This window comes from Pristiophorus japonicus, chromosome 14, assembly GCF_044704955.1.
Source record: "Pristiophorus japonicus isolate sPriJap1 chromosome 14, sPriJap1.hap1, whole genome shotgun sequence".
NCBI classification, from domain to species: Eukaryota; Metazoa; Chordata; class Chondrichthyes; family Pristiophoridae; genus Pristiophorus; species Pristiophorus japonicus.
In genome coordinates, this window is record NC_091990.1 from 15603296 (window position 1) to 15619778 (window position 16483).

At 41.5% G+C, this 16483-nt stretch overlaps 1 protein-coding gene across 6 annotated transcripts in view; it reads right to left on the reverse strand.

Annotated features, from left to right (window-relative positions):
* Nucleotides 1-487: 487 nt before the first annotated feature.
* Nucleotides 488-16483, reverse strand: part of stx12 (syntaxin 12) — a 34528-nt gene continuing 18532 nt past the window's right edge. For all 6 annotated transcript variants that reach the window (XM_070898945.1, XM_070898942.1, XM_070898940.1 and 3 more), the window contains 7 exons: nucleotides 13989-14082; nucleotides 11555-11692; nucleotides 9664-9716; nucleotides 6956-7061; nucleotides 4726-4798; nucleotides 4130-4212; nucleotides 488-2629 (listed from right to left, as the gene is read on the reverse strand). In XM_070898945.1, the coding sequence (XP_070755046.1) occupies nucleotides 2537-2629; nucleotides 4130-4212; nucleotides 4726-4798; nucleotides 6956-7061; nucleotides 9664-9716; nucleotides 11555-11692; nucleotides 13989-14082 (640 nt within the window). In that variant the 3' untranslated portion in view covers nucleotides 488-2536. The remainder of the gene's footprint in view (nucleotides 2630-4129; nucleotides 4213-4725; nucleotides 4799-6955; nucleotides 7062-9663; nucleotides 9717-11554; nucleotides 11693-13988; nucleotides 14083-16483) is intronic.

Genomic DNA, 16483 nt, shown 5'->3' on the forward strand with positions numbered 1-16483 from the left:
CTATGAGCTTAGAGCATAAATGTTTTTAACCTTGATCATATTAATGCCTTCACATTGGCATACATCTAAAGCTGCTTTGCATTGACATATAGATGGTCCCCAATCAGAGTCCCAACCACACTGAAGCCGTGAGATGCGAAACCAGGTCCAGGTCGGTGGCTCACACGACTTAGGATTTGCATCAGATAACATCCCAGTTCGGTGCAGTCAACTTTAAAACATTCCTAGGTGGCCCACACTAGGCCCACTGGACAATGCAAACAGGGGGAAGGGCTGACGCTTTTGATTCTAAAATTAAAAGTTAACCTGCCAGGGAGGGGCAAGCAAACTGGGCAGAGCTCCTTTATCACTGCAACAATGGAGCTGGAATCTGCCAGCTGCACATCACACACTACAGGATTGGTATCTGGTGTAACAGCAGCTTTACTCATGGACTTAGTATAAACTGAATAGACAAACAGACACAGGCAACACGTACACACACACACACAGGGTGGGGGACATTTATTCATAATAGAATGCAAAAATCAAAGCCAAATGTTGGCTTTTTCATAAACTATTTTACGTGCAATACAATGCAAAATACAAAGAATGGAATGGCTTACGTCAAAGTATGCATTTAGATTTCAAGTTCATGGCCACAAAGCAAAGGAATTCAACAAAGCTAATGGCTGATGGCTATTTGTATTGCATTCTGCAGAAACAATGAGGTGCAAAGATATTCAAGGATTATGTTTGATCTGTGAAAATCCGTTGGGAAAAGCACTTAAAAAAGACGATTCCAGAACAGATTGTCCTGGTACTACTAGGTGCTAGTTTTACATTTGGAGAAATGTGCATGATTAGACTAGTCAAGAAAAATAAAAAACATTTTCTAAAATAACACCTAATTTTACATTCACTTTTATTTGCTTTAAATTTTCCCTTATTCTGGAAAGGATTCTTCCTTTCCACCCATCCTCCTGAAGATGAAAATGCAGAATTTAATCCTAGCTTGCAACATTTACTCCATCCGCAACGAGAGGCTCAATTACATTGTGGCAAGTCCTGGTGGAATTGCGTACTCCCACAGAAGGTTGGAACAGATATATTTATTAGTCTGACTGAGAACAAGAAAAACCTCAGTGGAGGAGATGTTGGTGGGGTTGAAATCCACAAATCATCTATTTGAAGCTTTACACTGTTAGACCAATTTTCACAGCTGTGTTCTAGCCCATGTAATGTAATGACACCTACATGGAATAATCAGCTTGCCCACAAGCACATCTTCAGCCAATTAACCACAAGGCTGTTGGTGACAGTCGCTCAGGAGTTTATACTCACAACTGATCTGCTTGGAGAGAAATTAGAGGGTCAATATTTTGTTATAAAATCAAACATATGCCAAAAGTTCTGGTGTACTGTGTCAGACAAGACACTTATGACTTTATAGGTGAAAGGAAGTTTAAAGGCAGTAGAATGGATTCCTCACTCCCATGCAGTAGAAGTATCAATACTGCACTGCTACAATTGAAATTAAGCCATAACACAAAGAATTACAATAAAATATATTAATTTATGTTTTATGTAGAACTCTATTCAAGCCATGCACAAGAGACACAGCCCTGTAACAGGCAACTTAGTTTTTCCAAGGATGAGAACTAGTTGCACATGTTTCCACTGATGTCATCACAAACCCTTCGTTTTGATCTTGGAATGCTAGAAGAAAACTCAAATACAAAAATCATTGAAATAGAGCATTTTGGAAATCTGGAAGACTGGTATCCATTTGAAGGTTTGCAATGTGCAACTCGGGTTATATTAGTAAACTAGGGAACAAAAAAAAATTAACCAACTCAAATCTATTTGATAGCAACAGTTGGATTACAGTAAGGATTCATGTCCTCTGCTGTCACATTACCAGGAATCATTGGTCAAATGTTTGCCATTAAAAATTACATTGCTGCAAAATCCACCATGGTGTAGAGATCAGCACCATGACAGATGCCAAAAAGATTGATATTCCATTGTCAATAATCCATATTTTACATGGTTTGGACATTCAACAAGGAAATTACATCATAGTGGCATCTGACCTGGGGAAGAAAAGGAGAGAAGTGATAATTTTGCAAGTCAAGAAACTATTGATAAAAAGGATCACTGCCATGTTAGACTCCCCTAAGTGTAAAATCTGGCTGAGTGACATTCAAAATCCAAACCACTTGCACGTTATTACAAAACGCATTTGATGATGCAGCTTTACAGGCCTATATTCGTTGCTTTAAGACAAGTAGCATATTTTTTAATTTACAGTGCACAAAGATATGGAAACGAAGTGTAAATATTACATGAACTGATTATTGTGTACATAAGTTAATAAATAATGTTCTAACCACTTTCTAGGTGTTGGGTCTCATTTCATGAAATTCTCAATATATTTCTAAGTTACACACCCTTATAGTGAACTGGCTGAGAAAATTGTCCATTGACTTCAGTTGGTGTACAGTTCCAATGATTCCCATGTGGAGAGGAGCAGCAGTGCTTTGCATAGAAGCTCTTATTTGGCTGCCCTCCAGATGATAAGGCCCAAAACGACACCAACCACTGCAAGTACTATAACCAGGATGCAGATTTTCTTGCGGGATTTTTTCTGAAAATGCAAAAATACAAAAGGTGACTAAGTCAATTTTATTTTGTGCTCAATAAAGCAAGGGATGTTATTACTTGAGAATGAATACCTTCTATGATGGGTACCCACCATCAGCACCAAGCACTCCTATATCGTAAACTACAATTACATGTTGAGTAACATTGTCTCAATGTGCCTAAGTCCAAACTCAAGAAGTACACCCCTAATTGTACCAGTAAAACATCTAACAAGAATGAAGCTCCTGGGAAATAAATTGGTTAATTAGAGGGAAGTATTTTGGATCCATGTCCACTAGCAAGTGGATCGAGTGACTTCTCACATTCACTTTAATATGTCTTTTGTTTTTCCAAAAAAAGATACTGAAGGCAAGACTTACTAGAATAAGCTACTTACTAGAGTGCTCAATACATTAAGTGGAAAATGAAGCTGAAGGAATTTATATGCATTATCTGATTTAAGGCTAGAACCTGTCGTAAAATAACATTACATAAAAGATGGCAATTGTTTTGAACAAATTTACTATTGCTTGTTGGGAGCAGCAATTGGCAGAGTGTAGCAGAAAGGGAACTGACAGGCTTCCCTTTATTTTATTACAGATACACTGCACCATTTCATTTTAAATTAACATACGTGAAGGATCAAGGCCAATAGAGCAGGACATCTTCAACATTGAAGAGCAGGTAAATCAAGTAGTACTGGTTAGGCAAAACAAATCTTAGGTTTTGCCTGGTTACAGGAGAGAACAATGTGAGGCAAGGATCTACAGTTGAGATGTTATCAAAAATAAGTTAGAGATGGCGTAATGAATGATTTTCAACAGAGAACGCAGGGGTTCCACAATATTACAACACAGGGTGCAATATTTGGAATTGAGAACAGTAATGATACGTTTGCATAAAATATTAGTTAGGCCACAGTTAAGAGTACAAATTTGGGCATCTATTATAGAAAGAACACCAAAAAGCATAGATGCACCAAGGTGATGCCAGGGTTGGGAAATTACAGTTATGAGGAAAGACTTGACCAGACTAAAAGATTATTGCCATTGGAGCAGGAATGATTTAATAGTGGTTTTAAAACTATGAAGGGTTTTGATCAGGTGAATTGGGGAAGACTATTTCCTTGGTTCAGGAGTCAGTGAAGAGAGTCAATTTTAAACAGAGAGTCAGGGGAGAAATGAAGAAGAATTAATGTCGTGGGTTACTGGAGTATGGAATGCATTGCCATGGAGTAGTTGAGGCAGAGATCATTACATCTTTTAAGGGAAAATTGGAAAAAATATTTCAAACAGAGGAAGATAGGGTGTAAGCATTCACTTTCAATTGTTCTACAAAAAGCTGGCACAAACACAATGGGGCAAGTGGCTCCCTTCTGTACAGCAAACCTCTAGTTCTAAAAACTCAGCATGGCTTTTGATGATATTATGAATGGTAACCCTGCAATTTGGAAGCAGGTTACCATGGTGTACAGTTTGTTATTGAAAGAACAGTGTAATCCTACCTGATAATAAGCTGCCCTCTGCAACTGGTGAGATCCTCGATCAACATGTACTTCTGCACTCTCCACATTCGCTTCGATGCTATCTGTAGGAAACCAATCAGGTAAAAGCTTCAACTGAATGCAAAGCTTTAGACACAAATATCACAAAGCAATTGTGTGCGCTTTTATTTTTACAAAATCATTCAGTCCTGGTGATAATGTGTCCACAGTACAATTACAACCGTGACTGCACTTCAAAGTTGGCTGTAAAGCGCTTTAAGACGTCCTGAAAGGCACTTGTATAAATGCACGTCATTTTTTTCCCCTTTTAACTAGGCATTAATTGGCAATCACATTGAGGAGCCATAGGATAGCTGGTGAGGAAAATGAACCAATGATACAATTGCGTAGTAGTTGATACGTTTGAGCCAAGGCACATTGGTTCCTCTGCGGAACCAAAGTTTCAACATCTAACAGCGCTGTAGCTGACCTGGGGGTCGTGATGCCGGCACAGGAGAGGGGGATTCCATTTCCCTGCATCAACAACTCTCAACTGGATGGACACGAAGTATTGAACAAAGGAAAGTATTTGAGAATTAATAGAAGGTAGCATTTACCAATCATATCTCCTTGATCATGGATCATCATCGCTAAGTCTTTAAAAATCTGGTTGACATCCAAGATGTTAGCCTGGACAAGAGAATAAAATAGTTTAAACACATTAATCACTATCACTAGGGGGGATAGTGCTGGACAGGCTAATGGGACTCAAGATAGACAAGTCTCCTGGTCCTGATGAAATGCATCCCAGGGTATTAAAAAAGATGGCGGAAGTTATAATCTACCAAAATTCTCGGGACTCTGGGGAGGTACCAGCGGATTGGAAAGCAGCTAATGTAACGCCTCTGTTTAAAAAAGGGGGCAGACAAAAGGCATGTAGTTTAACATCTGTAGTGGGGAAAATGCTTGAAACTATTAAGGAAGCAATAACGGGACATCTAGATAGGAATAGTGCAATCAAGCAGACGCAACATGGATTCATGAAGGGGAAACCATGTGTAACTAATTTACTGGAATTCTTTGAGAATATAACAAGCATGGTGGAGAGAGGTATACCGATGGATGTGGTATATTTAGATTTCCAAAAGGCATTCAATAAGGTGCCACACAAAAGGTTACTGCAGAAGATAAAGGTACACGGAGTCAGAGGAAATGTATTAGCATGGATCAAGAATTGGCTGGCTAACAGAAAGCAGAGAGTCGGGATAAATGGGTCCTTTTCGGGTTGGAAATCGGTGGTTAGTGGTGTGCCACAGGGATCGGTGCTGGGACCACAACTGTTTACAATATACATAGATGACCTGGAAGATGGGACAGAGTGTAGTGTAACAAAATTTGCAGATGACACAAAGATTAGTGGGAAAGCAGGTTGTGTAGAAGACACAGAGAGGCTGCAAAGAGATTTACATAGGTTAAGCGAATGGGCTAAGGTTTGGCAGATGGAATACAATGTCGGAAAATGTGAGGTCATCCACCTGGAGGAAAAAAAAACAGTAAAAGGGAATATTATTTGAATGGGGAGAAATTACAACATGCTGCAGTGCAGAGGGATTTGGGGGTCCTTGTGCATGAAACTCTTTGCATGAAACTCTTTTTGGCATGAAACTCTTTTTGGCATGAATCCCAAAAAGTTAGTTTACAGGTGCAGCAGATAATCAAGGAAGGCGAATGGAATGTTGGCCTTCATTGCGAGAGGGATAGAGTACAAAAGCAGGGAGGTCCTGCTGCAACTGTACAGGGTACTGGTGAGGCCGCACCTGGAGTACTGCGTGCAGTTTTGGTCACCTTACTTAAGGAAGGATATACTAGCTTTGGAGGGGGTACAGAGACAATTCACTAGGGTGATTCCGGAGATGAGGGGTTTACCTTATGATGATAGATTGAGTAGACTGGGTCTTGACTCGGAGTTCAGAAGGATGAGGGGTGATCTTATAGAAACATTTAAAATAATGAAAGGGATAGACAAGATAGAGGCAGAGAGGTTGTTTCCACTGGTCGGGGAGACTAGAACTAGGGGGCACAGCCTCAAAATACGGGGGAGCCAATTTAAAACAGAGTTGAGAAGGAATTTCTTCTCCCAGAGGGTTGTGAATCTGTGGAATTCTCTACCCAAGGAAGCAGTTGAGGCTAGCTCATTGAATGTATTCAAATCACAGATAGATAGATTTTTAACCAATAAGGGAATTAAGGGTTATGGGGAGCGGGCGGGTAAGTGGAGCTGAGTCCACGGCCAGATCAGCCATGATCTTGTTGAATGGCGGAGCAGGCTCGAGGGGCTAGATGGCCGACTCCTGTTCCTAATTCTTATGTTCTTAAGCAATCGAGAAAATCTATGTAATTGACAGCAGAAGTTCATAATTTGTAACAGGTAGCAATTTAAACTTTGCTGGTGGTTTTAATTCATTATAAAAAGACCACTTCCAGTATTGGTGAATGTGATTATACATAGAATACCACTTGTGTTTGGGACATGTACTACATGAAGTGGGAGGAAAGCACAACAAAATAACACTACTTCAATTAAAATCGTGAAGCTATAGAAGCAATGTCACTGCTCACAGCAGACAAAGCAGATTTCTCTTCCTCCCTCTAAAGCTACACAGGAATTCATTTTTAAAAAGTAGAATTATGTCGATTCAAATACCAAAATATCTTGCGTCTGCAAGCAAAAGCTTATAATCAGCATAAATGAACAGAATTCCCAGTCAGCCAGCATGCGTCACGCTTGTTGCGCATACACCCTAAATACATAATACTTATACACATATTGATGAATGAATATAAAACCTCAAGTTGCCGGATTGCAGTCTCTCGTTCCTTGATGAGTTCTAGATCTTCTTCAGTTATTGCCGCATCTTGAGACTGAGCTTGTGTCTGACTCCAGTCGTCATTACTAAGAAGATAAAACCATTAATAGATGTCAGGTGGAGAATACATCGGAGAATCAGGCTAAATAAAGTTCAGAGGAGAGGTGAAAAAGATAAGAGGGGCAAAGAGAGGGCATAAGAATAGAATGGCAGCCAACATTAAAAAGGTAATCCAAAAGTCTTCTATAGGCATATAAATAGTAAATGGGTAGTAAGAGGGGGGGTGGGGCTGATTAGGGACAAAAGGATGGAGGCAGAGGGTATGGCCGAGGTACTAAATGAGTACTTTGCATCGGTCTTCACCAAGGATGATGCTGCTATAGACATATTGAAGGAGGGAGGTAGAGGAGCTACTGGATGGAAGAATAATTGATAAAGACAAGGTACTAGAAAGGCTGGATGTACTTAAAGTAGATAAGTCACCAGGGCTGGATGGGATGCAACCTAGGATGCTGAGGGAAGTGAAAGAAATCGTTACTGGCCATAATCTAATCCTCCTAAGAAACACGGGTGTTGCCAGAGGATTGGAGGATTGCAAATGTTACACCCTTGTTCAAAAAAGGGTGTGAAGATAAACAACTATAGACCAGTCAGTTTAACTTAGTGGGGAAGCTTTTAGAAACAATAATCAAGGACAAAATTAAGTCACTTGGACAAGTATGGCTTAATTAGTGAAAGCCAGCACTGATTTGTTAAAGGCAAATTGTGTTTAATCAACTTGATCAAGTTTTTTTGATGAGGTAACAGAAGGTTGATGGGGACAATGCAGTTGACGTGGTGCATATGGATTTCCAAAAGGTTCAACAAAGTGCCACATATTAGGCTTGCCTGCAAAGTTGAAGCCCATGGAATAAAAGGTGGTGGAGGCAGACTCAATCACTGCTTTCAAAAAGGGAGTTGGATAAGTACCCGAGGACTAAGGGTTTAATTAGGAGGGGGAAAATAGAGTACGAGTGTAAGCTTGCAGGGAACATAACTGACTGCAAAAGTTTCTATAGATATGTGAAAAGAAAAAGATTAGTGAAGACTAATGTAGGTTAGGGTTGCAGATGACACTAAGCTGGGTGGCAGTGCAAGCTGCAAGGAGGCTGCAGGGTGACTTGGACAGGTTAGGTGAATGGGCAAATGCATGCAGATGCAGTATAATGTGGATAAGTGTGAGGTTATCCATTTTGGTGGCAAAAACAGGAAGGCAGATTATCTGAATGGTGACAAATTAGTAAAGGGGAGGTGCAACAAGACCTGGGTGTCATGGTACATCAGTCATTGAAGGTAGGCATGCAGGTACAGCAGGCAGTAAAGGCAGAAAATGGCATGCTGGCCTTCATAGTGAGGGGATTTGAGTATAGGAACAGGGAGGTCTTACTGCAGTTGTACAGGGCCTTGAGAGACCACACCTCGAGTATTGTGTGCAGTTTTGGTCTCCTAATCTGAAGGACATTCTTGCTATTGAGGGAGTGCAGCGAAGGTTCGCCAGACTGATTCCCGGGATGGCAGGACTGACATATGAAGAAAGACTGGATCAACTGGGCTTATATTCACTGGAATTTAGAAGAATGAGGGGGGATCTCCGAAACACAAAATTCTGACAGGATTGGACAGGTTAGATGCAGGAAGAATGTTCCCGATGTTGGGGGAAGTCCAGAACTAGGGGTCACAGGCTAAGGATAAGGGGTAAGCCATTTAGGACCGAGGTGAGGAGAAACTTCTTCACCCAGAGAGTGGTGAACCTGTGGAATTCTCTACCACAGAAAGTTGCTGAAGCCAGTTCGTTAGATATAATGAAAAGGGAGTTAGATGTGGCCCTTATGGCTAAAGGGATCAAGGGGTATGGCAAGAAAGCAGGAATGGAGTACTGAAGTTGCATGATCAGCCATGATCATACTGAATGGTGGTGCAGGCTTGAAGGGCCGAATGGCCTACTCTTACACCTACTTTCTATGTTTTTAATGAAAGAAAAAAATTTGCAGGGCTATGAGGAAAGACAGGGGAGTGGGACTAGCTGAGGTGCTCTTGCGGAGAGCCAGCACAGGCTCGATGGGCCGAATGGCGGCCTTCCGTGCTGTGACCGTTCTATGATTCTATAACTCGTTCAGCACAGCTTGGAGCATTATGTTACAAGTTATAAGGTTTTCCATTTTTCAGGCCACATAAAATGTTAGCAGTCCTATGGAGTTAGAAAAAAAGTGCGTCATTTTTTTGAGAATTTTTGTTTACTAAGGCAAGGGATGTTAGTGCTGCAGAATGGACTATTATGTGGCACAAGGACAATTGAAGTTCCCCATATTTTACCCCAATTGCTTGATTCAAACCTCAAACTCTAAGGTAGTAAGAATCTTTTCCTAATTCCAACATCAGACATCCTTCCCATCTTAGAGTCAGAGCACCTTTTTGATGAAAAATTGCAGCCAATCCATGAGGAACTAGGTTGAGATGACCTCAAATATGTTCATTCAGTATACCCAAAAGGAGGCAACCTTCATCCAAGTAGTCAGTCAGAGGTGGATTTGTAAACAGATCACAGAAGTAAAAATGTGCTATCTGCATTTCAGCCACCCCCAACTACCCAATATTTCAAAGCAAGAATGTTTTACAAGAACTTTTTTGATTATAAGTTCACATCCTTACCTTTCAAATGATACAAGTTGTTCTTCCTTGTGCTCATCATCGCTGAAACCACTCTGGAAACAGATACATTTTTAGTAACAAAAGAGCTACAGTCTCAGCTAAATGAGGATTTTAGGAGGTTGGGGCAGAGGGGAGAGAGGAAGAAACATTTGTAGAACTTAGTGCCCTGGGCACAATGCAAATCACATACAAGCTGAGTGTTGTTCTGATGCAGTACCTAATTTCTGCCAGCAAGGAAAGTAGCAGAAAACTACACTAACAGACCAGCTCCATTTAAGATGAGTGTGCCTGGCAAGTGAAGCATCCACAAGTCAGGTCTGCAGGCCAAATTACTGCCACCTGCTTAAACACTAAAGGTCCTGCAACAACCTGCCAAATTACAAATAAATAAAAATACTAGCTTATTTTTACAATCTTCCATTGTAATTAAAAACATCAAAAAATGTGCAGAACATAAAATTACTGGTAACTGACATTGGGCTCCCAATGTGAATAAAATGTGCAAATAAATGGACTAGTTATTTTCCACTGCTCTGCCAGATTGGCATGGATATTTCCTGCAGATGTAAAACATCCAGAAAGTAAACGTGGACCTCACACTTAGGAAATTTTATGTTCCTTAACATGCTTATTGCCTTATTTTTAAGTGAGTGATTCCGTTTAGAAACATCATTTCCATCCCCTGCCCCATCTTAAATTTAAAATAAAATTAAAGCTAGATTCAAAATGGCTCCATTGCAGGTTTGTGGGTGTGCAATGTGGGTGGGAGGGGGAGGGGGGAAAGGAAGTGGGAGAAGAGAAATACGAGATACTGTTGGTCACCCGCATGCACCTAACAGTTCAAGAGCATCACTGGGCTAGGCCTCAACCAGGGAATGAAATGCATTCCAACAGGATCAGTGACCACAGATGGTTGAAACGACTCAGCCAATAACCCAATAAAAACAAAGCTTTTAAAATGGAATGCAGTTCTCACCACTCAACAACCTGTATTTATATAGCTCCTTTAACGTAGTGAAACATCCCAGGGCACTTCACAGGAGTGTTAGGAGATAAAACAATTCACCACCAAGCCGCACAAGTAGAAATTAGCGGTCGAAGAGGTAGGTTTTAAGGAGCGCCTTGAAGGAGGAGGGGTTTAGGCACGGCCACCAATGGTTGAGCAATTATAAATCAGGGATGCTCAAGAGGGCAGAATTAGAGCGCAGACATCTCGAGGGGGCTCTGGGGCTGGATGAGATTACAGAGATGGGGAGAGGGCATGGAGGAATTTGAAAATAAGGTGAGAATTTTGAAATCAAGGCATCGCTTAACCGGAATCCAATGTAGATCAGCGAGCACAGGGCTGATGGGTAAGCGGGACTTGGTGAGAGTTAGGACACGGGCAAGTTCACTTCCATTCATTAGAATTATAATTCATTTTCTCTGCCTTTGTATACTCGTTTGTCATGTTTGAGTTCGAAGGTTAGAGTGGGGCAATGTAACACTACTATGCATGATCTTGAAAACAGCAATACCAGTTCAAAGGTTGAGGTACGGCCTGTGCGCATCTTGCGCATCCCAGACTTTCATTGCTGCATCGTTGGCAGCTGTGCCTTCTGCTGATTAGGCCCCGAGCTCGGTCAATCCCTCCCTAAACCTCTCCGCCTCACTCCTCCTTTAAGAGGCTCCTCAAAACCTACCTCTGATGTCACCTGTGCCAATATCCCCTTATGTGGCTCGGTGTCAAATTTTATTTGCCAACGCTCCTGTGAAGCACCCTGGGTCATCTTACTACATTAAAGAAGTTATATAAATGCAAATTATCATTATGCAGGGGCGATCTACATGAGCAGAGTGTGATTGTCCATGTACTATATGAAGTTAGACTTCACGGACTGTTCCCACTTACTGAGAGGCGTGATGCTGCTCGCGCTCTTGCTACAGACTCCTTCTCTTTTTCTGCAGATTTCCGCTGTGCTGCTTGGAAGTTGTTCAGAGCGGCAGAAAACTCATTCATGAGACGCTCCTTTTGCATTCGCTGCTGACGCTGCAGTTACAAAAGAATATATTTTGATATTTTAAGTGCATGATATACATTTTACATATTAATACTTGATTGTCCATACTCAATATGGAATTCAATGATCTATACACTTGTTCTACAGTCCCACTTAACCTTATTGATTCATCCTACAATGATTTTGAAGAGAAAAGTTACTCTAGATGGAAGGTGGAATGCTTTCAATAGAAAACACTTCGATATACTGTATTAACTCTCTCTCGTACCCCACGCATTTTATTTATAAAAATAGTTGAAGTTCGAAGTGCTGCCTACATACAAAGAGGGCTCAGGTATGAGGGATAACCCAAATGCAGGGACTGCCTACATGAGCACCTATTTGGTAAATTTGTTTCTACCCCTCCTACCAGCGGCTTGCATTGACAACGTTACAGGTGAGCATTTTCAGGCCTGAATACAATGCCAGAGTGACCAATAAAGTATTTGCCAATAATCAGCCAGTATTGACTTTGCATGTAGAGATTACAGCTATCAGGAAAGATTGAACAGGTTGCCATTTTAAACTTAGAGGTATAACCTGATAAAGGTCTTTAAAGTTATGAATGGTTTGGACAGGGTATGTGGAGAGAATGTTTCCACTTATGGGAGAATCCAAAACCAGGCACCATAAATACAAGAGTTACTAATAAATCCAATAGGGAATTAAATAGAAATGCCTTTACTCAGAGTGGCTAGAATGTGGAACTCGTTACCACTGAAAGTGGTTGAGGCTTGAGACAAAACTAGGTGCATACACGAGAAAAAAAAAAATAGAAAAATATGGAAGGCTGAGGGGTAGATAGAATGGGAAGATACTGGTGTGGAGTATAAGCACAGGACAGTTGGGCTGAAAGGATTACTTGGAGTATACAGCCAATGTAGGGAGTGTGGGGATGGGGTAGGAGGATATCATCCAGAGCCATCATTGAAAACCACATGCTGATCAATGTGATTAGGCTCTCGAGTTGGAGACCTTATACAGAAGGTCTCCAACAGATAGCTATATATCTGATGGAAAATGTTATAAACACACCCCCCACCTCGCCCACACACACTTCCAATAATGCAAAACATTGAAATGCAAGAGGGACTGATGATCAGCATGTACAAGACACTAGTTCAAACATTTGGATGTAAACACAGCAGGATGAAATTCTGTAACTCAATATTTGTGGTGCATCATATACAAAGAGGTTTGACAGCCAGGATCACCAGCACTCATCATCATAGGCAGTCCCTCGGAATCGAGGAAGACTTGCTTCCACTCCTGAAGTGAGTCCTTGGGTGGCTGAACAGTCCAATACAAGAAGCACAGTCCCAGTCACAGGTGGGACAGACTGTCATTGAGGGAAAGGGTGGGTGGGACTGGTTTGCCACACGCTCCTTCCATTGCCTGCACTTGGTTTCTGCATGCTCTCGGCGATGAGACTCGAGGTGCTCAGCACCCTCCCAGATGCACTTCCTCCACTTAGGGCGGTCTTTGGCCAGGGACTCAGATGTCAGTGAGGATGTTGCACTTCATCAGGGAGGCTTTGAGGGTGTCCTTGTAACTTTCCTCTGCCCACCTTTGGCTCGTTTGTCATGAAGGATTCGAGTAGAGCGCTTGCTTATGGAAGTCGTGTGTCTGGCATGCGACCAATGTGGCCTGTCCAGCGGAGCTAATCAAGTGTGGTCAGTGCTTCAATGCTGGGGATGTTGGCTTGGTCAAGGACGCCAACGTTGGTGCGTCTGTCCTCCCAGGGGATCTGCAGGAACTTGCGGAGACATCGTTGGTGGTGTTCCTCCAGTGATGAGGTGTCTATTATACATCTCTAACTGCATAGGGTCTCTAACTCTTGAAATAGGGTAGCAAAAGGTTATTTTACAAGACCAAGAGAGCGTACAGTATTTATGTCATGCAACTTTTGGCCAGATGTGTCTAAATATTTAGAAAATATATAAAAATATACAAATAGTAAACCTTGCTCTGAAATAAATCTGTTCAGCTGAGTGGCACATCTGATTTAATGATCATGATTGAACTCCAAGCTCAGAATGACTATTTAATGTATTTTTATTCCCTCATGTCCTCTCTCTCTCTGTGGCCCAAGAGATGAACGATTAAATTCAAACGAATTACACCCTAGTCCGAGCTTGTGTGTGTCAACTGGGAGCTGCACTGAGATTGTGACTCACTTTCATTTTAGACTGCCAAGGCCATCAGAGTGGGGACCATCATTTCTTTGTGTCTGGATTCTAATTCAAGTCCCCAACGTGGCAGGTCATCTTCTCTACAATGACTCACCTGCTCAGTGTACGTTAAAGGCAGTGAGCCAAGCTCCTTCAGGTGTTTGTTGGTTTCCTTGGCGAGCTGGTTTGTGTAGTGCTGTAGCTGTTGCCTGCAAAAAGTATGATAAAACATTTAAAAACTAAAATGGAAAATGAACAAATTTTCACATTAACAGATTTCATGGCAATTAGATTTTTTCTAAAACTTGGGAGCCATAGTTGTTGAATACGTCATGCTATAATCTGTAATGACGACAATACATAATTTTGGACTGATGCAATATTGAATTTGGTCTGAATGCAAGTCATATCCATCAGTTGGACAACTATTATAATTGAAAATCAGTATATTGTATGCCAGCTTCTTTCCTCTACCAGCAACCATCTCCTTAAACCCCGACATTCCAATAGTGACTACACTTCAAAAGTACTTCATTGATTGTAAAGCACTTTAGGACAACCAGAGTTCATGAAAGGCACTATATAAATGCAAGTCTTTCTTTCTTCTGCCCCCTCTACAAAGTGTCACAAAGACAGACTATCTATTCAGCAGCTCCTGTTTCTTCCCCCTTCCCTACCAAACATCTCCCCCCAGCAATGTTCCCCGCAATTTTTTTTGGTGCATGACCCATTCAAATTTTCATGCATGCGCGATTTCTTGCATTGAAAAGCCGGTGAGCAGCCTGTGCAGGACCTCCAGACCGCTCAGCAGCAATGTTGCTCCCCAGGCCATAGCTCTGAGCCTGCATCTCTAGTTTCTCTACCATCTCCACATGCCCTTGCCAAGGTTGTCTCATCCATTAACCCAGCTCTTACTTCCTTCATCCCATTCCCACTCTACTGCTGACTAACCAACTTCTGTTTCTGGTTTCATTGCTAGCTGACATCATAAATGCTTCCTGCTGTTCAAGTGCTATCCTCCTCTTTCAAAAATCAACATCACTGCCCTAATAAAACAAATTCGACCAACGCTCGCACTGCTGCCCCTTGGCAGCATCATCCACAGACATAGGGTCAGCTTTCACATGAACCTAGCTGTGTTGTCAGACTGCTGGTTCAACATCCAGTCTTTGAATAGTTGTAATTTCCTCCAGCTAAACAATGGCAAAACCAAAGCCCACTGCTACAGTAACTGCCAGATTCCAGCCCCTCCCCAGCCACTGTCTCAGCTGAATGCGAAGGTTTTCAACCTCAGCCCTCTATCTGGCCCAGAGTGGAGATTCTGAACCCATACTCTTTCCATCACAAAGTCCTCCGTCTGCTCTGAAACTCTCATCCAAGTCTCTGTAACCTCCATACTCAACTATTCCAATGCTCCCATGGTCATCCTGCACCATCCATAAATCTCAACTGCCCATATTCTATCCCACACCACGTCCCACTCAATCACCTCCACTGGCTCCAGGCCCTCCAATGCCTCAAATTTAAAATTCAAACCCTCATGTTTAAAACTTTCTGTAGTTTCGACCCTCCCAATTGCTGCAGCCTTCTCTAGTCCTACACCGCCCCAACCCCCACCCCCCAGAACACTTCTTTCCTCCAACTATGGCCTCTTGTGCATCCTTCATTTGGCCATGATGCTTCCTTGAGAGAACAGCATTCTGTATTATGCTGTGCTTGCAGTGGAGCACCGCAGATCTGTTTTAATGACTACAGCCAAATGATGTGGGTAAAACTGCAAGAATATTTCTAACCCTCTAGAATCCAGAGTAGACATGAATATTTCAAGGATCTTTGCGAAAGTGGCAGCTTAAAACTTTTGATCTCACCATTGCTGGATTTCTAAAACTTCCTCTGTTTATAAAGTAGTATCAGTAACCAAAGAAATCCAAACATTTTGGATGCATGACAAACCAATATTTGGCAGCACAAAACTTGGCAAAAAATTAAAATGTTACACATGCAGTTATTCCAAGACCAGCAGAAGGATTTCACATGATAGCAATGCCCAAACCTCTAGAGCACAGGACAAGTGCAAGACAGCAGTTCAAAAGAAATGAACTCCAAGAAGCTTGAGTGTCATCCCCAAGCTCTGAGGGACTACGAATAGAAGTTACTTATAACTAAAGTTTTGCATTTGCCCAATTTACTTAATGTTTGCCAAGATTATGCTTTGCAAAGATTAAATCTGTTAACAGTTGAGGAAATTGAAGTACAAGACCTCAATGTAGAATGCAGCATCTAAAAGAACCAAAAATTGTTTAATACTTCATCAAAACACTCCCAACTGGAAGAACTGGCATAATTGTGGTGACAATAGCATTAAACAGATTAACTAACTGCACTCATGTCTATTGCTAAGGAGAGATATAACCAAAGTTGTTCCATAGAGGGTTGAGCATGCAAGCAAATTCTTGTCAATAATTTAACCCCAGACCCTACAAGCTCAATAAATGAATATTTAAAATGTTTTTAAATTATGCACTTTTCTACTCGGGCTGCTTACTGCTTCTACAGAATAGCGTGTTTTTTTTTTTATATACATAGGATATACGGCAGAGAAACAGGCCA